We start from the raw sequence: 26,053 nt of genomic DNA on the forward strand, positions 1-26,053 counted from the left end.
TGTGCATTACAGTCAAAAGAAATAGATTTTTAGTATTACAACACAGGTTCAGGGGAAAATGTATTCAGTTGTCATGAAAATTACCTCATTTTCTCATTTTCTCTTTTTGGGGTGCAATTGACATGTTCATTGACAGATTTAATGAGACTCACCTGTTAATCAGTGACTCCACTTTATATTAATGTTCTGTTAAAATGTCTACTGCACTTATCTCCTTCTCACTCACCGTCTCTGTCTGTCCCTCTCCCTCCCCTTTAGATAATGCTGTCGTTTCCAGATTGCGGGCCGTCAGACGCTGTACTGCCCAGCCTTCAGCCTCTGTTAATGGCAATACGAGACGAGCGTTACACACATGCACAAGAATTCCACATCTGGAGTCTGTCTCTCAAGCAAAAAGATATAGTTGAGCTGGTGAGCACCGGTCCCACTTTACTGTATATCCTAGTTCTGTGATTGGCAGTTATGGAAATCATTTAGTCTCAGGATGCTTGTTCCAGTACACAAGAGAGACAAGGAGTACACCAGGGCAGCCAAGTCTGCTGCAATACAGCCCAAACCTTTCTGTACAAACAAAAAAATGTTTGTTTAGCCTCGTCATTCACAGTAAGATGTGTGTCCTTTATTTCAGCAGAAAGTGGTAATGAGGCATAACTGTTAACATTTTATCTTAACACTGGATCAGTTTAGTTTTGGAAAGAGTTCTGCATTGCACAATTATTTCAGGTTCCAGAACTCGAAGGTTTTTTTTTTTTTTTTTTCTGTCATCTCGGCATTTTGTTGCAAAACATTTTGGCTTTACGTGTTAAATGCACCTGCTTTCTCGCTCTCCCTTTCCATGAATCACATTTTTGTCTGTGCATTTCCACATCATTTTACGTAATTAAGGCAGTAAAACTTGAACAGAATCAAAAACATTAACCTCTGTGTCTTATGGAATCAATTTCATGATACTTTTTGTAGGGTCAGAAATGACCTTTTCCATTTACGGACAATATGTGCACACTGGAAATTATTTCTCGATCGAATTACATTTTTTACCTACATAAGGGCTTTGACAATATCTTTTATGTCAAATATGTACATTTATCCAATTACTTCAATCAGTCGGGATACTATAAACTTTTACCAGTATAATGTTGTTGTAACGCCACGCCAGCAGAGGGAGCCCTTACCCGTGAACTGACTGTTGCTGCTCCCTCTGCTGCCTCGTTGGTTACTTCCTGGTATAGGCCTCCTTTTATGGCCACCAAACAGGACGTGTGAAGTATTGTTTTGCTCAGCGGACTCTACCAAGCGTTTTTCCTGTTTTCATTGCCCTGTTTTTGATTATTACGGTCTGGTTTCTTGTCATTGTTTTTGCCACTGTTTTGTCTGTTCATTGCCATAGTTTTTGCCAAGTTTCACAGCCCTGTTCATTTGTCACTTTATGGACTGCTCTCTCTGGTTTTTGGACTCTGCCTGTTTATGTGGATTACGCTTTTGTCTTGCCTTCGCTACGCTGTTTGTTTGGATACTGACCCTGCCTGTCTGACTACGATCTGTAAAATAAAGCTCGCATTTGGATTTTACACGCTTCCTATGAGTCCTGCCTGTTACAGAATACTTCGCCTCCCAAAATCCAGTGGCTTGCAAAACACAGATCGCCATGGACCCAGCAGACCGCCTGGTCCGACTGCGTCAAGGTAATCTATCCATTGAAAACTATGTGGCTGACTTCTGTGACCTATGTTATCAGGTAGACTTTAAGGAACCTTTTTTGAAGGACATTTTTCGCTTTGGCTTAAATAAGGACATATCATCCAAAATGCCACGTAATACCCCTCACTGGACTCTGGTCTGTTACATTGACTTTGCTCTGCTTTTGGGTGGTTCTGCATTCACTGTGGGGATCACGGATGAGGGACCCCGTGATCCTCCAGTACCCACCAAGCCAAAACCTGCTCATGCCATGCCTGTCAAGCCAGAGCCTCTGGTTTAAATGTTTTAAAATGATTAACAGTTGAAAATATTAGAAATTTAGAAAAGTAATCAAATAGTAATCAAATGTTATGTTACATTACTTTAATAAAGTAACTGAAAAGTTACACTACTTATTACATTTTAAATAGAGTAACTTCCCACTGAGCAAACGACGTCCAAACGACGTCATTTCAACGTCTTTGTCGGAATATAGACATGATCTGCACGTCGGGTGGACGTCTCATGTTTGTTGGGTTGTAATCTGTAACCTATTACATTTCTAAAGTAACCTTCCCAACACTGTGTATATATATATATATATAATAGAATGCATGGAGACTGAGTAACATATGCTTAATATCTCCGTTTAACGAGTCAGAATTTTCATTTTGGGTTAAACTGTCTCTTTAACTTGTTAACAGGAATGTGATCAACACAGTACACAAACGAAACTAACTGGCGGGAGGGAGGGTGTATCTTGTTGTATGACTTTACTGTTGCTACGGCAACAGACAAAGCGCTCCGGAGAACGTTCCAAAACAAAGTTGTTAAGGTGCCGATAGATGTGTTTAAATGCGTGTAAACACTCTAACCTTAACATATCAACTGCTATTCATTAAATAATTTCTTAAAGTGTTTAGTAGCCTATAATGATGCGAAAGGCGCAGTCTGCAGCATCGAGCGCCGCCGATGATGTTGTGGTGCTGCAGCTCCGAGCGTTCTGGAGGAAATACGAGCATCACTGCATTCAGACGGACAGCTGTCCCAGTGCAGTGCTCAAACAGGACATCCTTCACCAAATCGACAAACAGCAGCCTCTCAAAAAGGTACTTTACAGAGTGAAATTCTTGGCCAAAGGTGGCCAACGAAGTGGGCTCGGAACCGAAAAGTTATTCAAGAAAGGTTGATTTATGAACCCCATAGCTTGGATTGTTCAGATTAATGAAAGACACTTAAAGCAATAGTTCAGGCAAAAACTAAAATTCTGTCATAATTTAATTTATTCTGTCATGGCGTTTAAATCACAAATGTTTTTCTTTTTATACTGCGGAACATACGCTGCGTTTGTCCATGTTTTAAAAGTCAAATGTTTTTTGTTCATGAAAGTGCTCCAGACCTATCAAGTGTCAAATTAATCCATATCACTCCAGTATGTTGTAACGTTAGCCTATATGTATGCATTTAAGCAAACACATAGCAGATAACATTATTACATAAAACAGGCCTCTAAATGCAAATAGCCTATGGCATGACGCCAAAATATGACACAAGATGCCAAATACAGATTTATAGTACTTACCCGGATGTACTGTTTACATTTTCCACAACCTAAAGTGATTTCATGAAAGAGCAAGTTTGTTACAGAAAGCCTTACAGAATACTAATATTACAATATTAATATAATAATAGGTATGTACAGGTATATTATGCAAAATACATTTAGAATTTGCAGGTAATATACCTGTACAAAATTACCTACTGTAATATAATTGTCAATTTGTAAATTGTTATTCCCTATTTACTTGTTCTATTTTTTATTATCTGTGTCACTGTCATTCTGTTGCACTGTGCAAGCTCTCTGTCACCAAAACAATTTTTTGTATGTGTAAACATACCTGGCAATAAAGCTCATTCTTATTCTGATTCTGATTCAGAATGGAGGGGGTTTTAACAATAGGCATTTGTGAATAAAGAATTTGCCATTCACAATAGTATTCACTTGCCATTTGCCATTCACAATTTTTTTTTTTTTCAAAAAAGTAAAATAATTTAATAAAATAAACTTAATAAAATGTCTGTACAATTTGACAGCAAGAAAACAAATGACATAAGGATTCCTCAACATTTTTGCTATAATCTTAAAAGAGTAAAATATTAGTTGGATATTTTGTGTGTAATATCTTTAATTTATTTTCTCATCAATTATTTAAAAGCAAAATTTGTGAATACTAAACTCTAAAAAATGCGAGGTAAATACAACCCAGTGCTGGTTGTTTTGACCCAGTGGTTGGGTTAAATGTTTAACACAGCCTTTTGTGTAGTTTTATTAAACTCAACTATTGCTTAAAAATGACTATATTGCTGGCTCAAAATGAACCCAAAATTAAAAATGAGATTCATAATTACTATAGAGGCATTAGCAATAATCAAAAAGTAAACATTTATTAATAAGCAAATGAAAAAATGCTTTTTATTAAATTATTATTCATTCAACTTAAACAAGAAATGAAGTCATTTTTTTTAAGCAATAGTTGAGTTATATAAAACTACCCAGAAGGTTGGGTTAAACATTTAACCATATCAAAACAACCCAATTGGGTTTGTTTATATTTCACCCAGCGCTGGGTTGTTTTTAGCCCAGCATTTTTAGAGTGTTGTGGCACATAATTTGAAACGATGACATGCATGATGAACAGATTCAAATGCAAGTCTTTACTTCCTTTAAATTAATTATTGATCACCTCGACTGATGTCAAACATTTATGCTTCTGAAGCGTCATGATATTTAGTCCTGTGACCTGTAGGAACCAATGAGATTTTACTTTATATTGCTTTTTGTGCATTACAGTCAAAAGAAATAGATTTTTAGTATTACAACACAGGTTCAGGGGAAAATGTATTCAGTTGTCATGAAAATTACCTCATTTTCTCATTTTCTCTTTTTGGGGTGCAATTGACATGTTCATTGACAGATTTAATGAGACTCACCTGTTAATCAGTGACTCCACTTTATATTAATGTTCTGTTAAAATGTCTACTGCACTTATCTCCTTCTCACTCACCGTCTCTGTCTGTCCCTCTCCCTCCCCTTTAGATAATGCTGTCGTTTCCAGATTGCGGGCCGTCAGACGCTGTACTGCCCAGCCTTCAGCCTCTGTTAATGGCAATACGAGACGAGCGTTACACACATGCACAAGAATTCCACATCTGGAGTCTGTCTCTCAAGCAAAAAGATATAGTTGAGCTGGTGAGCACCGGTCCCACTTTACTGTATATCCTAGTTCTGTGATTGGCAGTTATGGAAATCATTTAGTCTCAGGATGCTTGTTCCAGTACACAAGAGAGACAAGGAGTACACCAGGGCAGCCAAGTCTGCTGCAATACAGCCCAAACCTTTCTGTACAAACAAAAAAATGTTTGTTTAGCCTCGTCATTCACAGTAAGATGTGTGTCCTTTATTTCAGCAGAAAGTGGTAATGAGGCATAACTGTTAACATTTTATCTTAACACTGGATCAGTTTAGTTTTGGAAAGAGTTCTGCATTGCACAATTATTTCAGGTTCCAGAACTCGAAGGTTTTTTTTTTTTCTGTCATCTCGGCATTTTGTTGCAAAACATTTTGGCTTTACGTGTTAAATGCACCTGCTTTCTCGCTCTCCCTTTCCATGAATCACATTTTTGTCTGTGCATTTCCACATCATTTTACGTAATTAAGGCAGTAAAACTTGAACAGAATCAAAAAACATTAACCTCTGTGTCTTATGGAATCAATTTCATGATACTTTTTTGTAGGGTCAGAAATGACCTTTTCCATTTACGGACAATATGTGCACACTGGAAATTATTTCTCGATCGAATTACATTTTTTACCTACATAAGGGCTTTGACAATATCTTTTATGTCAAATATGTACATTTATCCAATTACTTCAATCAGTCGGGATACTATAAACTTTTACCAGTATAATGTTGTTGTAACGCCACGCCAGCAGAGGGAGCCCTTACCCGTGAACTGACTGTTGCTGCTCCCTCTGCTGCCTCGTTGGTTACTTCCTGGTATAGGCCTCCTTTTATGGCCACCAAACAGGACGTGTGAAGTATTGTTTTGCTCAGCGGACTCTACCAAGCGTTTTTCCTGTTTTCATTGCCCTGTTTTTGATTATTACGGTCTGGTTTCTTGTCATTGTTTTTGCCACTGTTTTGTCTGTTCATTGCCATAGTTTTTGCCAAGTTTCACAGCCCTGTTCATTTGTCACTTTATGGACTGCTCTCTCTGGTTTTTGGACTCTGCCTGTTTATGTGGATTACGCTTTTGTCTTGCCTTCGCTACGCTGTTTGTTTGGATACTGACCCTGCCTGTCTGACTACGATCTGTAAAATAAAGCTCGCATTTGGATTTTACACGCTTCCTATGAGTCCTGCCTGTTACAGAATACTTCGCCTCCCAAAAATCCAGTGGCTTGCAAAACACAGATCGCCATGGACCCAGCAGACCGCCTGGTCCGACTGCGTCAAGGTAATCTATCCATTGAAAACTATGTGGCTGACTTCTGTGACCTATGTTATCAGGTAGACTTTAAGGAACCTTTTTTGAAGGACATTTTTCGCTTTGGCTTAAATAAGGACATATCATCCAAAATGCCACGTAATACCCCTCACTGGACTCTGGTCTGTTACATTGACTTTGCTCTGCTTTTGGGTGGTTCTGCATTCACTGTGGGGATCACGGATGAGGGACCCCGTGATCCTCCAGTACCCACCAAGCCAAAACCTGCTCATGCCATGCCTGTCAAGCCAGAGCCTTTTCACATTATGCCGGCCACTCAAAAGCCTCATTGCACAACATCTGCCACTCCAAGACCTGCTCATGTCACGTCTCCTGCTCCAAAGCCTGCTCACGTCATGCCTGCCAAGTCAAAGCCTGCTCACATCATGTCTACCAAGCCAAAGCCTGTTCAAGTCATATCTGGGATTATTCAAATTGCATCAGAGCACTCTCACACCATACCTGCCAAGCCACAACCTGCTCATGTCATGTCTGCTATACCAAAGCCCTCTCATGCCAAGCCTACCAAGCCAAAGCCAGTTCCTGTCATGCCTGCCAAGCCTGTTCAAGTCACATCCACCAAGCCAAGGTCTGCTCAAGTCACATCTACCAAGTCACAGTTAACTCACATCACGTATTCTGCTCCAGGGCCTGCTCACGCCATGCCTGCCGCTCCAGGGCCTCACGCCGTTCCAGAATCTGAACCCGTCATGGCCGCCATCCCAGAGCCAGTCGACAAGATGGTCGCCATCCCAGAGCCAGTCCACAAGATGGCCGCCATCCCCAAGCCTGTTCACAAGATGGCTGCCCCGTCTGAGTCCTCGGCCAAGATGGCTGCCACGCCTGAGCTTCATCAAGATCATCTCATCCAAATCTCATCTCATCATATCTGCCACACCCAAAGCAAGTCACGTGATGGCTGATCCTCCGGAATCAAGTCAAGTCAGGGCTACACTTTCTGTGCCAAGTTAAGACACAGCTGTTCTTCATGAGTCAAGCCAAGTCACAGCTGTTCCCCATGAGTCAAGCCAAGTCACAGCTGTTCCCCATGAGTCAAGCCAAGTCACGTTACAGCTGTTGTTCCTGAGTCAAGTCACGTTACAGCTGTTGTTCCTGAGTCAAGCCATGTTGTTCCTGAGTCAAGTCACGTTACAGCTGGGATGTCTATGTTATGTCAAACCACAGCTGATTTCCATGAACCAAGCCAAGTTACAGCAGATCTTCACGAGCCAAGTCAAATTGCTGCTGTCTTCCCTGAGCCAAGCCACAGTTGATCTTCATGAGCCAAGCCAAGTTACAGCAGATCTTCATGAGCCAAGTCAAGTTGCTGCTGTTATTCCCGAGCCAAGTCAAGCCACAGCTGATCTCCCTGAGCCAAGTCAAGTCACAGTTGACCTTCACGAGCCAAGTCAAGTCACAGCTGGACTGCACAAGCCAGGTCCCACGCTCCCAAGCCACGCAGAGCCCACATTCCCAAGCCACAAGTCCACAGCATCCACACCCTCAAGGCCAACAGACATCCCACTATCTACTGTGCTGCCTGCAACGAGTATGCTCCAGAGGCCTCGTTTGTCCACGAATTTGCTCCAGAGGCCTCGTCTGTCCACGACTCTGCTCCAGAGGCCTCGTCTGTCCACGAGTCTGCTCCAGAGGCCTCGTCTGTCCACGAGTCTGCTCCAGAGGCCTCGACTGTCCACGAGTCTGCTCCAGAGGCCTCGACTGTCCACGAGTCTGCTCCAGAGGCCTTGACTGTCCATGAGTCTGCTCCAGAGGCCTCGACTGTCCATGAGTTTGCGCCTATACCTCCAGAGGTGTCAGCGTACGCTGTAGAACCTCCTAAGGAGGTGGCGTCCATGTATGAACTCACTGCCACGTCTGCCCAAGAATCTGCGCCCATGGTTCCAGAGGTGTCAGCACCCACTGTGGATCCTCCTATGGGGGCGGCGTCCTCCCATGAACCCTATGCCTGTCATGTCACAACCACAAAGGCCTATTATGGACTCTCTGACCGCCATGTCACGATCAAGAAGGCCAATAATGAACTCTCTGCCTGTCATGCCACGGCCAAGGAAATCGTTCGTGAACACACTGCTCTGCTATGGATGTCACTAGCTCCACTGTGGATATCTCTGCTCCTGTCTGCTGTGCCTGCTCTGCCTGCCTTGCCATGGCTCCCTGCTCTACCTGCTCTGCCTGCCCCACCATGGCTTCCTACTCTGCCATTGCTTCACGGTCTGCTACTGCTCCACGGCCCAGGTCCTCCGAGGTCCCACTGTCTGCCAATTGCTCCACGGCCCAGGTCCTCCAGTACTTCACTGTCTGCCACTGCTCCATGGCCCAGGTCCTCCAGTGCTTCACTGTCTGCCACTGCTCCATGGTCCAGGTTCTCCAGTGCTTCACTGTCTGTCCCTGCTCCACGATCCAGGCCCACCTCCTCTATATGGACCTGACCCTCCGTCCCACCCCCTGTTTTGCCTCTGTTCCCCCACCCTCCTGGACTGTTGTTGTTTGAGCGCCAGGGGTCGCTCCTGGGGGGGGGGTTCTGTAACGCCACGCCAGCAGAGGGAGCCCTTACCCATGAACTGACTGTTGCTGCTCCCTCTGCTGCCTCGTTGGTTACTTCCTGTTTGGTGGCCATAAAAGGAGGCCTGCACCAAACAGGAAGCGCAAAGTATTGTTTTGCTCAGCGGACTCTACCAAGCGTTTTTCCTGTTTTCATTGCCCTGTTTTTGATTATTACGGTCTGGTTTCTTGTCATTGTTTTTGCCACTGTTTTGTCAGTTTTTGCCAAGTTTCACAGCCCTGTTCATTTGTCACTTTTTGGACTGCTCTCTCTGGTTTTTGGACTGTGCCTGTTTATGTGGATTACGCTTTTGTCTTGCCTTTGCTACACTGTTTGTTTGGATACTGACCCTGCCTGTCTGACTACGATCTGTAAAATAAAGCTCGCGTTTGGATTTTACACGCTTCCTACGAGTCCTGCCTGTTACAGCTGTCAACAAAATGCTGCCTAAAGGTGGCATACATGTGTTTACACAACAGTTGCATAATGTAAATAGCCTACTACATGAAGTAAATAAATGAATGCATCTGATTAGCCATTGCAATCTGACCGGCCAATGCTCAATGCTGCAAAAACACATAAAAATAAATCTAAATGAAATACTGCAAAGTGACACTTTTTATTGATTTTTCACATTTCACTTTAATCACAACAGTTGTTGTCAACTTGTCAAGTGTTGTCAAGTTGTTTAATTGTGCTGGTCCCATTTAAATTTGTGGGGCATTTTTCCCCTAAGTGCTTTTATAGCATCTCTTTTCAAGCTAGAAAGCTCCATTACTTTTTTTTATTGAAGCTGCATGGTAAAGAGGAATCAGTATAGTCTCATTTTGTGTTCCATGAAAGAAAACCATGGGAGTTTGGAATAAATGATGACTGAATTGTCAAATTTGGGTGAGATTTTGCTTAAACCAGAAGCAACTGAAGACGTTGTTTACCACAGAGACACGTGTTCTGTTCTGGATATAGACAAGTTGACTTATTATCACTGTGGTGGTGCTTTTTCAGTTTGAGAGGCCATTTGCAGCCAACCACTGGCCTGTAATTTCAACAAGAAGTGCAGTACCTCTGAGGCTATGGCGGGTTGTCAAGTCCATGAAGACCTAATTAAAATCAGGAGATTTACTCAGCTACTGCCAAAACTTTAGATTTTTTTTTCCAGCACTATGAGATTTGTAACTTCTGTAGGAACTTGGGAGAAACCTAAGGGATGACATCACATTCAAAAACATTTTTTTTTTAATTCAAAGGTGATATATACAGTAGGCCTATTAGCAAACATTTAGTTTGAAGCCAACTTGCATTGTTTTATGATTTTTCACTGCTGTTTTAAGCCAGCCTCAATTTGAAAACGGCCTAGCAGGTTACAGATCAACTCTGCTGCAGGAGAGCCACCGTCCTGTAGATGTTATTTTCAACTTTGAACTTGAAATCTTAGTTTAAATTGTTCAGTTGTATTTGATTATAGTTAAAACAGTGGCCCACTGATATGTAGATAGATGTACATGTACGTGCTGATAATATAATACAATGCACAGCATGCCTAAAATGAAAGATTCTTACAAATACCACGCTTAAACTAAATTACTCAAATCAAAATTCAATTAGAAATGTAATATGCAAAATGTCAATGCAATATGTAAAATGGTAATGTATTTCTGAATTTAAATTTACATTTTCCCATACATATGTTACCCTGGACCACAAAACCTTAAGTCTTAAGTGACTGGGGTATAGCAATAGCCCAAAATACATTGTATAGGTCAAAAATATTGATTTTTCTTTTATGCCAAAAATCATCAGGAAATTAAGTAAAGATCATGTTCCTTGAAGATATTTTGTAAAATCCCTACTGCAAATATATCAAAACTTAATTTTTGATTAGTATTATTCATTATTACGAGCTTCATTTGGACAACTTTTGAGGCGATTTTCTCAATATTTTGATTTTTTTGCACCCTCAGATTCCATATATTCAAATAGTTGTATCTTAGCCAAATATCGTCCTATTCTAACAAACCATGCATCAGTTGAATGCTTATTTATATACAACATTTATTGCAAAATGAAAATGAAAATTCAATTATATAATTTACATTTGCCATTTCCTACACTAGTTTTAATATGCAAATCAAAAACATATTTTAACGCTTTGATGATGATTGTATGACCCAAATTGATTAGACAGTGTATGTTTAACATGTCTAAGCAAAAATTGTAGGAAAATGATTATTTAAATGCTGTTTTTCCTAAATGCATTGGGACACTTGGGATTTATTTTTCATTATAATACCGCGTGATAATTATAGCAAAATGCAGTGAGAATTTCAGAATGCATTCTGAACCAAAGATGCAGCAAAAGGGTAGAAAAATGGTGATTTAAATTCTTAAAGTCTTTTATTTTTCTTAAATGCATTGACACTTAAATGTATGGCATTTCGATTGCATTTTCATTAAATACCCCGTGATGAATGTAGTTTAAGTCAATGTGGATTTGAAAATGCATTCCAAGCCGATCACGCCCCCGACCTGTCAATCATTGTCAATCAAGGTGGGCCTCGGCAACAGGATGCACAATAGGTCAGTATTCACTGTTAACCAAATGCTTTTCACCTGCCTGGAGGTGATGGATGCAACCTTGGATCACCTCTCAGAAACAGGTTTCTGTTTCCAAAATTGTGTGCAATTTAGCCAAATTATGCTGGAATATCATAGTGTTACATTTCCTAAACCACTCTGTATAACCACTGAAAAGCCTCTCTTCAGACAACGCATGCTTCTGCCGGTTATATGTTATGGCTACTGACAAACTTTATTATCCTGCGGTCCACACCCATTCTCATTCCCTTCCAGGGGCACATGTTCACACTTTCAGCTCATATAAATCGGAAAAATCTGTCCAATTAAAGGGTGAGATTTACTTCCAGAACAGCTTTGATGCTTTGAAAATCAATGCCATATGCCAGTGACCTGCAGACAGTGAATGTAAGGAAAACAATATGGTGAATAAGCATGCCATTGAAGTTCTGCACTCAAATGCTGTTAGGACAGTCCTAACATATAAATTTGGCACATAAACAGATTTATATGTGCCGGTCAGATGGTTATAACAATACGTGCCTGGGAGTTCTATAAGTGGTCCTCATTCTTAAGGTGTTGTTGAGATTCTGGGAGTTTTTTCCTACTGTAGATCATCACTAATCTCAAGGGGAGTGTCATATAGGCTACAATAGATATCTGTATGTCATTTTTTCTCACCGGAGGATATTACACATGGCAGTATTGTCAAGAACTGCAGCTTTGATCTCTAATTTCAGTAAGTCAGTTGAGTGACTTCTTCATAACTGCTTAGCAGTAACTTAGCACAAACCAGCCGTAAATATCTTGGGACTATTGTGCTATTATGTGGTGTATGTTTGATAAAATTGTACATTAAAAGCATAAAAAGTGTGAAACGAAGAAGCACTGATTAAATGCATAAAATTTAAGTGGTGTCTGCATGTCAGTGCTGAAGTGTTATTAGTGGTTGTTGACTGTGTGCGCAAAATAACAGTGACTGTAAAATCATTGCATGAGATGCATTTCACCAACCCAGCTGCATAATTTAATGCACATGTGTTTCTTCTGACAGTGTCTTCTTTTGGAGAAGAGGGGAAGGACCGTTTATTCCTTCAAATCGCTGGAGCTACTTGATTGCAAACTAACTGAATGGTCTCTGGAAAGACTGGCCACGGCTGCAGGCGTCAGCTACCTCACCACTCTCTGCCTGGACTACACACGGTGAGTGATTGTGTATTGTGTGAATATCCTCAGATGCACTTAAAATCTTGAAAAACTGCGCAACGCTATGCATGTGCAGTCAGCACTGTGATTGATATGACCAATAAAATCTTCAGAACTGACTGCGGGGCATGGTTTGCATTTAACTAGTTTGGGAAAAAAGTCACACAAAGTGAACAAAGAGACAATATTAGAATGCTTCAAAGAAGCAATAGAATCAAAAAAGCTGTTACTGTGAGTTCAGGCAGTTAAGCGTGAACTCACTGACGTGGCATTTACATTTTGTGTACCACAACCATTCCAGTTTACACTTTAAAGTGTACAGAATATTAAGCGTACGAAATTAAGGTACGAAAGGTACACCTTTGTACCTAAAAGATCCATATTAATACCTTAAAGGAGCATATTAGTATCTGTAATGTACAAATTGGTTCCTAAAAGGTGTAAAAGTTTACTTTTAGAGAGTGTGACTACATTTCAAGCATATGCTATGATGGTTAGAAAATAAAATTATTCCCAGTACAAACAGTGTTTTTTACACAATGGATGGGATGGTGATTTTAACAATGCTCAACCTTAAAAAAACAAACAAAAAAAATCTTAGTGCAGTTGCATTTTTTAATACGTTTATGCACAAGACAAACATGTTTGACCATTGTGCTTATATCTTGTTTTTTTTTTTTCAGTCATCTTTGGTGTGTTTTTAACAGGTAGGTTTATTAATGGCCTGTCTTCTCTGTCTATCTGTCTGTTTCTCTCTCAGCGTGGGACAGGAAGGGTTGAAAGGTTTGCTGAGTGGAGGTTTGGGGGCCAGTCAAATATCATCCCTGAGTTTGTGTTATTGTGGTTTGGATTCATGGAGTGGATCTCTGCTAGCTTCACTTCTCACCAACAGTTCTGTGAGGTACAAATTGTTATGACCACTAATGCTTATGTTTCCCATTAACCTATGAATCTCTGTGACTCGTGGGATCCATCAGCTTCTGCAGAAACATTTCAGCACATATTAATTCATGAATGTGAGCTTCACAGCTTACAGCTGATGACATCTTACTGGGCCACAGGGGTTTTAGAGCAGAGACAAGAGTTACAGGGCTGACCATATAATTTTTTACATGTGCCATGTGACCTGTAAATGCAAAAAAGCCGTTTCCATTGCAGTTTTGCTAAATATTCCTTTTTCAAATTTCCTGAAAAACTACCTCATGCGAGCGTAAAACTTTTTTGGGATATGTGGGAGTTTTAGCGAAATTCGATTATGCGTTCCATTAGGTGTAAATTTGCACATCTTGAAGGGTAATGTAAACGCACCTATTGTGTGTTTCAAAGCGAAGCACGCACGCCATTCAGGTGATCACCTTGTGATCCGGTGTTTTCCTTTACAGTGAATGCAGTGAACTCGTTTATTGCATGTGCTGTGAGTTTGGCGTGTGTTTGGAAACACAACGGCCACCAGTTATGCTTTATTTTGCGGCAGATGATTACAGCATTTCACTAGATTTGTAATGAGACGCGTTTTTGTAAGCCTGTTTTCACTAAAGGTGGAGTTTTCCTTCAAAATAAAAGCTCTACTGATTTTTCCATCAAAACAAAAGCTTAAAAGTATGAATTGCTGACAGCTAGCGGTTTAAATGGGTAACGTTAACATTACTGCAGTCCAAATTCAAAATATCTCTTTCAAGTGTAGAAATTAGGAAAGAACTATTGTAATTTCCCTACTGTAGTGTAAAGCAAAAATAATATACCCATTAAATATAAATTTTCCTTTATTTGAATAATTATTATATTCTAATTTGTTTTGCTTTCTAAACATTTCTTTAGCTTTTTTAAAAGCGTCTGCTAAATGAATAAATGTAAATGTAAACACCAGTGTGAATGTAATTTAGACAGAGATTATATCACAAATAAAAAGAGGGTCCCCTTTAAAGTTCAGGTACAAGTCAATTGTCAGGCGTCGTGTGCGGGAAGGAGGAGTAGGGATGAGGAAGTCATGAACATGCACTTTATTAATATAATCCAAACAAGGGAACAGGAACGAACAGGAACAGCAGGGAGACCACACGCTAACACAACGAAAACTAACATTAAATGACATTAAAAACTGACCAAGACCAAGGAACTGAATCAAACTTATATAACCAGGCTAATGAGACAAGGACAGGTGTAAGTGATTAAACAATGACGTCATAATAAGAAACGGAACAGGAAAGACCAAATAAGGAGACAAGAGGGAAAAACCAACGAAACAGTCCACAGGGGTGTGACATTACTCCCGCCTCCCGTAAGGCGCGTCTCGAGTACACCGGGGAGGGGGGGGTGGGTGCCCTGGAGGCTCGTGCAGGGCAGACACAGGAGGGAGAGGAGGTACACCTCCAGGGCAGATCGGGGAGTTCAGGGAGCCATGGCGGGTCAGGGAGCTCAGGGAGCCACAGCGGGGCATACAGTCCGGGATGCCATGGCAGGTCAGGGAGCTCGGGGGGCCACGCCGGAGCATACAGTCCGGGATGCCATTGCTGGTCAGGAAGGCGTTCAGGCGGCGCGGGCTCTGGAGGGCACTCTGGAGGCGCGGGCTCTGGAGGGCGCTCAGGCTCTGGATGGCGCTTAGGCTCTGGACGGCGCTCAGGCTCTGGAGGACTAGACGGGACCAGTGGAGACGTGGGAGGGCTGGACGGGACCAGCGGAGACGAAGGAGAGAGTAATCCATTGTGGTCCATAATGTCTTTATGGCCTATGTGGCTCGCCATATGAGAAGTCGTCGGCCCAGAACGCGGGGCGGCTGCAGGCTGACTTGAGCGCGAAGCGGCGGTAGGCTGACTTAAGCGCGGGGCTGCGGCCGGAGTCCGTGAGCGGGCCGCGGGTTCTGGGCTGAGGATGAGGGAGGAGCTCTGGAGAACTGGGGAGAGCGAGGGAGGACCGGAGGGAGTGAGCTCGTTGAAGCAGCAGGTGGAGAACGCTGGTTGGTGGTGAGCTGGAGCGTCCGTGTGTTTTCGGATGGGGGGGAAGATTAGAATCCTTTACATCGACATTGAAGTTGGAATGACAGAAAGCAAGGATATAGTTAATGAATTCCGCTATGGGTCTGCGGCAATTGTCAGGAGTCACGGAACAAAACAACTGGTAATCTTTTAGCCCCATCTGAAAACACGCGTTAATCATCAAGTCGCTCCAACTCACCAGATGTATCACGCTCAAAAATTCCTCCACGTACTGCTCCAATGGCCTCTCCGCCTGCTGAATATTCATGAGGAGTTCCTCAACCCAGAACATATTTGTGTTCGGTCGGTTCTTCTGTCAGGCGTCATGTGCGGGAAGGAGGAGTAGGGACGAGGAAGTCATGAACACGCACTTTATTAATATAATCCAAACAAGGGAACAGGAACGAACAGGAACAGCAGGGAAACCACACGCTAACACAACGAAAACTAACATTAAATGACATTGAAAACCAACCAAGACCAAGGAACTGAATCCAACTTATATAACCCGGCTAATGAGACAAGGACAGGTGTAAGTGATTAAACAATGATGTCATAATAAGAAACAGAACAGGAAAGACCAAATAAGGAGACAAGAGGAAAAAAACAACGAAACAGTCCACAGGGGTGTGACATCAATTCACTGACTTTTTTTTTACTTAAATTATCCTAGTTAAGAACATGGGTTGGAGCTCTTAATTTTGAATTCTCAAAGTGCATTAGATAGTATAATTTAACTTTAAAACATACAACATTTTCAGTTTTTCTTCATTTGTCTTTTTTTTAAATATCGCAATACTTCATATCGTGATATTATCGTATTGTGAGATTGCGAAATCGTTACATCCCTAATACATACATTTTATTTCTGTTTTATTGATAAAAAATTAACATAAACAACCTATCCTTATATTTGTGGCTAGCCAGCATATAAGATTTTATCATGGCTGCAACATCGGGGGGATTTGTCACATGTATTAAATATTATATATGACCCTGGACCAAAAAAACAGTCACAAGGGTCATTTTTGTCATTTTGAAAGATTTATACATCATATGAAAGCTGAATAAATAAGATTTGTGTGTGTACACAACCACCCTATAATGATAAAAATCCACTCAGTGGAATCCCCTTTTTCAAATCAAGCCATTCTCAGCTTCTTGTCTGTGCGACGTCACACGAACCCAGGCCGCTCCCACGATAGTTGATTGACAGGGCCGTCTTATCTTAGACCCGCCCTGAGTGAGCTGAGAATAGTCCGACCACCATTGTTTTGACGCCGGAGCAGGGACATAGACAAGAATGGCTCCTAAGTGACTGAAGTATCCTGTTGTTGGCTGCAGTTAATAATCATCATAGCAGTCGTCATTTACTCCCAACATCTGAGCCGCTGAAGATGCAGAGGATTACTTTTGTTTTGAAGGGAACACGCCCCCGATCTACCTAAATGCATCTATGTTTGCGCAAATCAAGGGGGCAATTTTAACATTCTGACTTCTTGCATTTAATATTATAGTCTTGTCCTTATTAGTGTATATATATCAGTTGTATTATTAATTAGTGCACCTATATTTATTTTTTGTATCAGAAGATGACTATTGTATTTCAAGTAGTCTGTAAGTTATGAGTTAATGTAAAAACAATGTTACAGTTGCCCCCAGTCTCCCCTATTTCAGCAGGGAGTTGAATCGATACACCCAACACTTTACAATCATGTTTGCATAGCTGGTGATGTTGGTGTACATGATCATCCCTACTGCTCAGTGGCCTGTGGTAGGCTGGACTCTAGCCAGGAGGGTTTTTTTCATTCTGAAATGTTTGCTTAATGTCATGCTGGAATGTCAGTTAGAAAAAAAAGGTAATCTGGGCTACAGTCCTATATCATGCTGTCGCACAATGAGTGGCATCATGGGGCACTCAAGATGTGGCTTAGACAGCGTCAGTAACAAGTTAGAAAGAGATTAATTCCACCCATGCTATTCATCACACTAAGGCATGTGGATCATCTAACTGTATCCACATTGAGCTTCAGTACTCTTCAGAGAGCAGTCCAAAATGACAAAATTAGGCTATGTGAGTAAACTTAATATTTGTAGGTACCTAGAAATTTAAGGCACATGGCCATCCTGGGTGCACCTTTTGGAGAAGAAGCTGCTCATAAATCAGCGTGTTCTGAAGAAGTAAGTTTCATAAGACAGCGCTTACCATGGAAAAAATGCTTATAAAACTGCAGGTTCTGTAGGAAAAAATGCACTTTACAAAGGTTAAATAAAGTGAAGCTCTTTCCAGATGCAAAAATGCATAGGCTATTGTCAAGAATCGATTTCATCAACTGAGAATGAAGAAGAAATCAAACTAATGTGTTTGAGGGGTTTTGTAGCTCAAGAGACATCTTGCATCGCAGAGTCATGTGTTAATTGTTGCATTTAGATTCAGTACTGAATCTGACAGTCTGTAAGAATGATATTTAACCAGTTTAAATTTTAAAACATGTCTGAACACCTTCCTACTTGCAAGTCATGGTGATTGAGAAAATAAGAAAATGAACTTGTTTATTTTTCTCATCATTTAATGATAAACAGGGGCCTAATTTGTTGTCTGTATGTATTGAATAGTTTCTGACTTCTTATCAGATCTTTAGAAGTCACACATAACAGACTCTATATTTTAATATTAAATTAAATGCATTCATTGGTTGGTTCACATCTTTAGGGAGCTCTACATCAATGGCAATGAGCTGCAGTGTGTGGGTGCCATTGAGCTCCTGAAACCTGTGGCTGAAAACAGCCAAAACCTGGCAGAGATCCAAAACAGAACCACATCCATCACAGGTGTGTGTGAGTTTATCTACTTTCACCTAATTCATTCTATCAAGTGCAGATCATTGCTGAATTAATTGTGCCTCAGAGACTTGTTTGATACTCAGGGACTTGTTTTATCCTGAAAAAGTCAAAACAAGACTTTGTCTTTCTTTCTGTTTTTCTAAACCTACAACCTCAGATTTCTATATGGAATGCAGTTGTGTATGAGTGGGCTACATACATGCAGTGTGTTATGTCATGCACTGGAATGTGTCAAGAGACTAAATTATGAGAATGATTATCTTATCATTGTTTTTCCAACAATTACCAGGGTGTAACGTAACCTCATTTTGTGCAAAGTGATTCACGCGTTTCTTTCTTTAAGATGAGACAGAGCTGATCTCCCAAAGGAGCAATATGACATCCTCCAGACAAAAGAAAGCAAAGATCAAAGGTACTACTAATTTTCAGAACTACTGAGTTGTTTTGACTTTCTCACAAGACTATATATATACTTTGATCCAAAGTAAAGTAAAAAATGTTAAATATTTTTACCATAATAATAATCTCAAATGTAATTTATTCCGGTGATTTCAAAGCTGAATTTTCAGCATCATTACTCCAGTCTTCAGTGTCACATGATCCTTCAGAAATCATTCTAATATTCTGATTTACTGCTCAAAAAACATGTATTATTATGTTGAAAACAGCTGAGTAGATTTTTTTCAGGTTCCTTTGATGAGTAGAAAGTTCAGAAGAGCAGCATTTATCTGAAATAGAAATCTTTTGTAACACTATAAATGTCTTTATCATCACTTCTGATCAATTTAAAGCATCCTTGCTAAATAAAAGTATTAATTTCTAGAATTAAAAAAATACATATAATGAATGTTTCTTGAGCAGCAAATCAGCATATCAGAATGATTTCTGAAGGATCATGTGACACTGAAGACTGGAGTAATGATGCTGAAAATTCAGCTTAGATCACAGGAATAAATTACATTTTAAAATATATTAAAAAAGAAAGCAGTTATTTTAAATAGTAAATATATTTAAATATTACTGCTTTTGCTGTATTTTGGATCAAATAAATGCAGGTTTGGTGAGAAGAAGAGACTTCTTTAAAAAACATCAAAAATCTTACTTTCAAAATTTTGCCTGGTAGTATATATATATATATATATAGCCTATTCATACAACCTTAAAGAATTAAAAATTAAAAACAGACAAACTATCATCTGCATATTCACTAGGAGCTCTTAATGGGCCCTTGGTTTCCCTTGGGTTAAACACACTTGACAAAACTTCCACTGAAACCACCTGAGCAAATATACTTGCTTAGGACTCCTATTACAGCACCTCCACAACGCAGCACATCCACAGAGACAATGTGGTGGAGAAACAGGAAATATCATAGTCTCACACTGGGCTGTGTAGGACACACATGCCTATACACAAACACACATATCTACCGTGGGCAGATATACACGTGTACAAACTCATTTAATCAAACTAAGTTATTTTGTGTTATATTACGCACAGATTTGTGGCACTTTCTGAGGCAGTGGGGCCATTTCTTACCCATGACTTACTATTTATGTAGTAATCGGGTTTGTAAGGGAAATGCTGAGGTTTGCGAGGTAAAGAAAAGCTAATAATTAATTAAATTAAATGTAGCATTAAAGTGAACAAATGGGGTTGCATAATCGTTTGAAATAAAACTGATTTAAGATCAAATCAAAAGCTGCAACTTAATGAAAAAGTATAGAGTAAAGAGCAGCACTGTGTATATTTACAATGTGATTTTTTTGGCCAATTCATGCAGACTTATATTAATGATCTATTTTATTTCATTCATTTATTTTTTAAGATCTTCATCGTTATGATTTTTGTAAATTATGTGTTTATCTGTTTGTCATATGACCATTAACCAACATTAAATAATTCTATTTCAATTAAATATTTTATTTGGCTGATTTAAAAAAATAAACAAACAAATTGGGCACCTCTAATATAATTAACAAGAAAAATCAGATACTGAAATTACTTGCATTATTCGACTAATTTAACCATGCTTGTTGTTGACAAGAATTTTTAAATTTAACAGCATAAAGTTTACGAAAAATTATTATTAAAATGATTTCTAAATGTTTGATTTCCAACCGAATATTAGCCAAATTAAATTTGTGACATGTAGGAGGGAAACGACTTAAATAAAAATATGGTGAGACTTTGTTTATTGGGAATTGACTGGGTAATTAGATCATAACTTTAACATAAAGTTGATTAAAACTTAATACAATTAAAAACAAAGAAGACAAAAATTTAAATTTATTAAAATTGAACAGTAATGATGGGGACATACAAACTGGCTAATATTCTGTTAGAAATCAAACATTTAAAAATTAATATAATTAATTAATTAATATAATCATTAATATACACTGACCAAAATTATAAACGCCACACTTTTGTTTTTGCCCCCATTTTTCATGAGCTGAGCTCAAAGATCTAAGTCTTTTTTTATGTATACAAAAGGCCTATTTCTCTCAAATATTGTTCACAAATCTGTCTAAATCTGTGTTAGGGAGCACTTCTCCTTTGCCAAGATAATCCATCCACCTCACAGGTGCGGCAAATCAAGATGCTGATTAGACAGCATGATTATTGCACAGGTGTGTCTTAGGCTGGCCACAATAAAAGGCCACTCTAAAATGTGCAGTTTTATCACACAGCACAATGCCACAGATGTCGCAAGTTTTGAAGGAGCGTGCAGTTGGCATGCTGACTGCAGGAATGTCCACCAGAGCTGTTGCCCGTGAATTGAATGTTCATTTCTCTACCATAAGCCGTCTCCAAAGGCGTTTCAGAGAATTTGGCAGTACATCCAACCGGCCTCACAACAGCAGACTACGTGTAACCACACCAGCCCAGGACCTCCACATCCAGCATCTTCACCTCCAATATCGTCTGAGACCAGCCACCCGGACAGCTGCTGCAACAATCGGTTTGCATAACTAGAGAATTTCTGCACAAACTGTCAGAAACCGTCTCAGGGAAGCGCATCTACATGCTCGTCGTCCTCATCAGGGTCTGGACCTGACTGCAGTTCCTCGTCAAAACCGACTTCAGTGGGCAAATGCTCACATTCAGTGGTGTCTGGCACTTTGAAGAGGTGTTATTTCATGGATAAATCCCGGTTTTTACTGTACAGGGCAGATGGCAGACAGCGTGTATGGCGTCGTGTGGGTGAGCGGTTTGCTGATGTCAACGTTGTGGATCGAGTGGCCCATGGTGGAGGTGGGGTTATGGTATGGGCAGGCATATGTTATGGACAATGAACACAGGTATATTTTATTGATGGCATTTTGAATGCACAGAGATACCATGATGAGATCCTGAGGCCCATTGTTGTGCCATTCATCCACGACCATCACCTCATGCTGCAGCATGATAATGCACGGCCCCATGTTGCAAGGATCTGTACACAATTCCTGAAAGCTGGAATCATCCCAGTTCTTGCATGGCCAGCATACTCACCGGACATGTCACCCATTGAGCATGTTTCGGATTCTCTGGATTGGTGTATACGACATCGTGTTCCAGGTCCTGCCGATATCCAGCAACTTCGCACAGCCATTGAACAGGAGTGGACCAACATTCCACAGGCCACAATCAACAACCTGATCAACTCTTGCACTGTGTGAGGCAAATGGTGGTCACACCAGATACTGGCTGGTATTACCGCAATACGGTAAAACTGCACATTTTAGAGTGGCCTTTTGTTGTGGCCAGCTTAAGGCACACCTGTGCAATAATCATGCTGTCTAATCAGCATCTTGATATGCCACACCTGTGAGGTGGATGGATTATCTCGGCAAAGGAGAAGTGTTTACTAACACAGATTTAGACAGATTTGTGAACAATATTTGAGAGAAATAGACCTTTTGTATACTTAGAAAAAGTCTTAGATCTTTGAGTTCAGCTCATGAAAAATGGAGGCAAAAAAAGTGTTGTGTTTTTAATTTTGGTCAGTGTAAATAACTGAACCAAAAAACACAGAAATACAACAAGTATTAACAAAAGTATGTGCGCAGAAATATTTCCAAAAGGATGGGTCCTGAAGATCATTTCCTATGTCAACACTTCTAAATGATGCATTGAATGTGTTCACACACATCCATCCATCACGTTGTCTTGACCAATACACACTGCGCTGACAGACATGTGGGGCCAGCATTTGTCGGGTCTTGGAATGTCTAAGAAGTGATGTCGGAGCAGTGTGAATTGGCATATAGGGAGGCCACAACTAAACCTGTGGTTTGTGATGATGAATAGAGCCGGTCTCGCACTCTGGTTGTCACATGGTCAGTGTGACCAATGGCATTTTGCCGTTTCCCCCAATTGCTCCATAGGCCAACGAGAGAACTCAGGGAAAGATTTCTCTCAGCCACTGTGTAAGTTTTAATTTATAGGCCTCTCATAAGGATTTGATCTAGTTTCCCAGTCTAATTATATTTTATTTTTTATGTCTTATGTTTTCATAAAAATGAATTCCATCTTATGATGAACGGGAAGAGGCAATGACTTTTTGATGGATTCCAGATCATTCTCAGCTGTGTCATGCTGTGGTCAGGGAGGAAGACAAAGAAGAAAAAAGAAGAAACCAAGAGCGGCTGTGGCGCTGCACGGGGCCCGTGGCTGAAGAAGCTGCACATGTTTGACAATTCCATTGATGACTCAGGAAAGGAAGGACCAGATCAGTTAACGCGATTCCTGGAAATCCTTTGCATGTGAGTGTCACCTCCTCAGTACATGACTGTGTGTATTTATTGTTCAAAATCTCAACTGACGTTTTTTGGGGGACTGGAATTGTCAACACATATGATATATTTCTGACCATAAGACCAGATATGCTTGAAAGGCTTAAAACTGCTGTGTTTACTCGCACCAGACTAAGCTACTAAATTAGCTTGTCTTCATTCCCTCAACCACACGCCCTAAAACTTAAAGCATGCACTTTAAATTCGCATTCTCTGTTACCCTTGTGTGCTTGAAGTGTAATTAAATTGTTAAAAGTATATGTTTGTACTTGCAGATAGTATTTATAACATAACAGGCCACTTAATGGGAGAGTTCACCCAAAAATGCAAATTCTGTCTTTAATTACTCATCCTCATGTCGTTCCAAACCTGTAAGACCTTTGTTCATCTTCAGAACAAAAATTAAGATATTTTCAATTAAGATAGTCAGAGCCTTCTGACCCTGCATAGACAGCAATGCAACTGAAGGTCCAGAAAGGTAGTAAGGACAATCGTTAAAATAGTCCTTGTGACATAAGTGGTTCAACCGTATGAATAATAGTTATGAAGCTACAAAAAATACTTTTTGTGCACAAAGAAACAATTGCTGTCACATGGACTATTTTATTAATGTCCTTACTGCCTTTCTGGGCCTTGAACATGTCAGTTGCATTGCTGTCCACTAGTAAAAAAGTAATAGATTTAAAATGCATTTATTTTATACTAAGTATAGTTCAAGTCTCTTACCGACATATTGCTTGAGACTTACTACTTGTGCACAATACACATTTCTTAATATTAAGCCTAAGATATGTTTTAATGTTACTATTGATGAGGATTGTATGATCTTTAAATAATATCAGTCTTTAAATGCAAAATATTTAAAGTGCACCTAAAGTGTACTTGTAATAGTTCCACTTTAGCATAATTAAATATATTTAAGTATATCTTTAGTTGGACTTCAGCACTACTTCTGTACAATTAAAGTGCATTAAGTACAAAATTAGTTGTTCCAGTTTAGCAGACTTTAAATATACCAGTTTAGTATACTAAAGGTACAATTACAGGGTATTTTTAAGTACATAATATGTAAATGTATTTGTAGTATACTTAGCATAAAATAAATGTAATATAAATACACTTTAGTATATCTTTTTTTCACTAGGGTCTATGGAGGGTCAGAAAGCTCTCTGATTTCATTACAAAATATCTTAATTTGTGTTCTGAAGATGAACGAAGGTCTTACGGGTTTGGAATGACACGAGGGTGAGTAATTAATGACAGAATTTTAAGAGTAAAGAGAGTACACTTCCATGACTATATTTCTTAACGTAGCTGTGTGCACTTTGTATTGCTGTCAAATTAAATGTTTTACTTTGAATCACTTTTAAATCATTACGTTTTAATAATCCTGTCATGCTTTCAAGAAGTACACTTATTTTTATGTACAAAAACACATATTGGATACTTGATTATAATTAACTGATATTTTATAAAATATAAAATTTAAAGTTGTTATATTTTAAATGTACTAAATTGAAACCTTATTGCAAATGTGTAATTAAATATTTATGATTAAGTATGTTTTATTTTACCATAAATGCTTGTCAATACATTTAGAGTATTTAGATTTAAAGAAAGATTTAAAGAAAATCAAAATAGCTATTAAATTACATATAAAGATGTGCTTAAGAGGGTCAAAAAAGCACTGTAAAGTTCAGCATTTATAATAAATTTAAACCATAATACATTTTCATTTAAATGCAATTAAAAATGCAACTAAGTGTCCAAAAACATGAATTCAATTCACATGTAAGTATATTCTTTTAAAGTATATTGCTTCTAAAACAAGCACTATTTTTTTTAAAAGTATGCTAAAGTGTACTTTACACAAGTGTATCTCTTAGCATTTGAGACTATTAGTGCTTCGGACTTACTGATATAAAAATTGTAATTAAACTTTATTTGGAGTACTACTTGTGCACAATGCACATTTCTTAATATTAAGCCTAAAATATGTTTAGTATACTAAACGTACAATTGCAAGTACATAAAATGTATATGTATTTGTAGTATACTAAGCATGAAATACATGTATTTTAAATTCATTTTAGTATATTTATTTGTCACTAGGGTCACTCTGAGAATTCTCATTTAAATTTTTTACAAAAGTGAGCATGGCAGCATCAATCAGGGCACAGCTGACAAACAAATGGAGCTCAAATTATTCTCTGAAAAGAGTAATTTAAGTCTGTTCATCATCAGTCTAATTCAGTTATTCCCCATGATTATTAAAGTAAAACTCTTAATTTGACATTTTGCAAAGTGCTCTTTTTAAAAGTCTGAGTGTGTTAAGAAACATGGTTACGAACGTGTACGCTCTTTAAGTATGATTAGGTGGCCTTTAGTTTCTTTAATTCTAATATGATCTGAATGTAAAAATATAGGCCTACTTTGATTCGACCTAGATGTGACTACAAGTGCACTTCTAAGAACAAGCTGTGAAATTGAGCTTTGTACCAGTGCTGTGTTATGTTTAGCAATGAATCATCTGTTGATTCTTCTAAGTCTTTCTCCTCAGCCTGCATACCTTCACATCATATTTTATGCACAGAGGTCAGATTCAATAATGGTTGACCCAGTTAATAAGACTTTTCCATTAAGAATGTCTGTTTTCAGTTCTCACTGTGATTTATTTATTTTTTTTGTCTGTGCATTTCCCTTCTCTCTCTAAAAATGACTGCTTTTAGTGAACTGAATTTTTCCAAAGTAGTGTTATATGGGGCAAATCATGCCTTGCTGATTAATTTTTCTTTCCCCCAAGGTCTGTGAACAGACTTTTGGCAATGCCATCTGAGCACGGGCATTTCTGTTTAACACAAGCATCTGCAAAACGTATGCAGCACTTG

The 26,053-nt window shown here is 39.3% G+C and overlaps 2 protein-coding genes across 8 annotated transcripts in view; one reads left to right on the plus strand and one right to left on the minus strand.

Annotated features, from left to right (window-relative positions):
* The window catches only part of LOC127180533 (transmembrane protein 255B), a 49,305-nt gene extending 44,423 nt beyond the window's left edge, over positions 1 to 4,882 (minus strand). Inside the window, exon 1 of one of the 4 annotated variants that reach the window (XM_051134653.1) lies at positions 4,743 to 4,882. The gene's annotated coding sequence lies outside the window, so the exon portion shown is untranslated. Of the gene's footprint in view, positions 1 to 226; positions 367 to 4,742 lie in introns of those variants that run through there. The other 3 variants (XM_051134652.1, XM_051134654.1, XM_051134651.1) reach the window with 3 other exon arrangements.
* Positions 1 to 26,053, plus strand: part of LOC127180528 (uncharacterized) — a 31,677-nt gene that overhangs the window by 2,030 nt on the left and 3,594 nt on the right. For 2 of the 4 annotated variants that reach the window (XM_051134643.1, XM_051134646.1), the window contains exons 1-7: positions 2,489 to 2,786; positions 4,775 to 4,927; positions 12,417 to 12,565; positions 13,329 to 13,469; positions 18,254 to 18,372; positions 18,728 to 18,796; positions 22,979 to 23,135. In XM_051134643.1, coding sequence (XP_050990600.1) covers positions 2,610 to 2,786; positions 4,775 to 4,927; positions 12,417 to 12,565; positions 13,329 to 13,469; positions 18,254 to 18,372; positions 18,728 to 18,796; positions 22,979 to 23,135 — 965 coding nt within the window. In that variant the 5' untranslated portion in view covers positions 2,489 to 2,609. Of the gene's footprint in view, positions 1 to 258; positions 412 to 2,488; positions 2,787 to 4,774; positions 4,928 to 12,416; positions 12,566 to 13,328; positions 13,470 to 18,253; positions 18,373 to 18,727; positions 18,797 to 22,978; positions 23,136 to 26,053 lie in introns of those variants that run through there. The other 2 variants (XM_051134644.1, XM_051134645.1) reach the window with 2 other exon arrangements.

Source organism: Labeo rohita, chromosome 18, assembly GCF_022985175.1.
Source record: "Labeo rohita strain BAU-BD-2019 chromosome 18, IGBB_LRoh.1.0, whole genome shotgun sequence".
In the NCBI taxonomy this organism is placed as follows: Eukaryota; Metazoa; Chordata; class Actinopteri; order Cypriniformes; family Cyprinidae; genus Labeo; species Labeo rohita.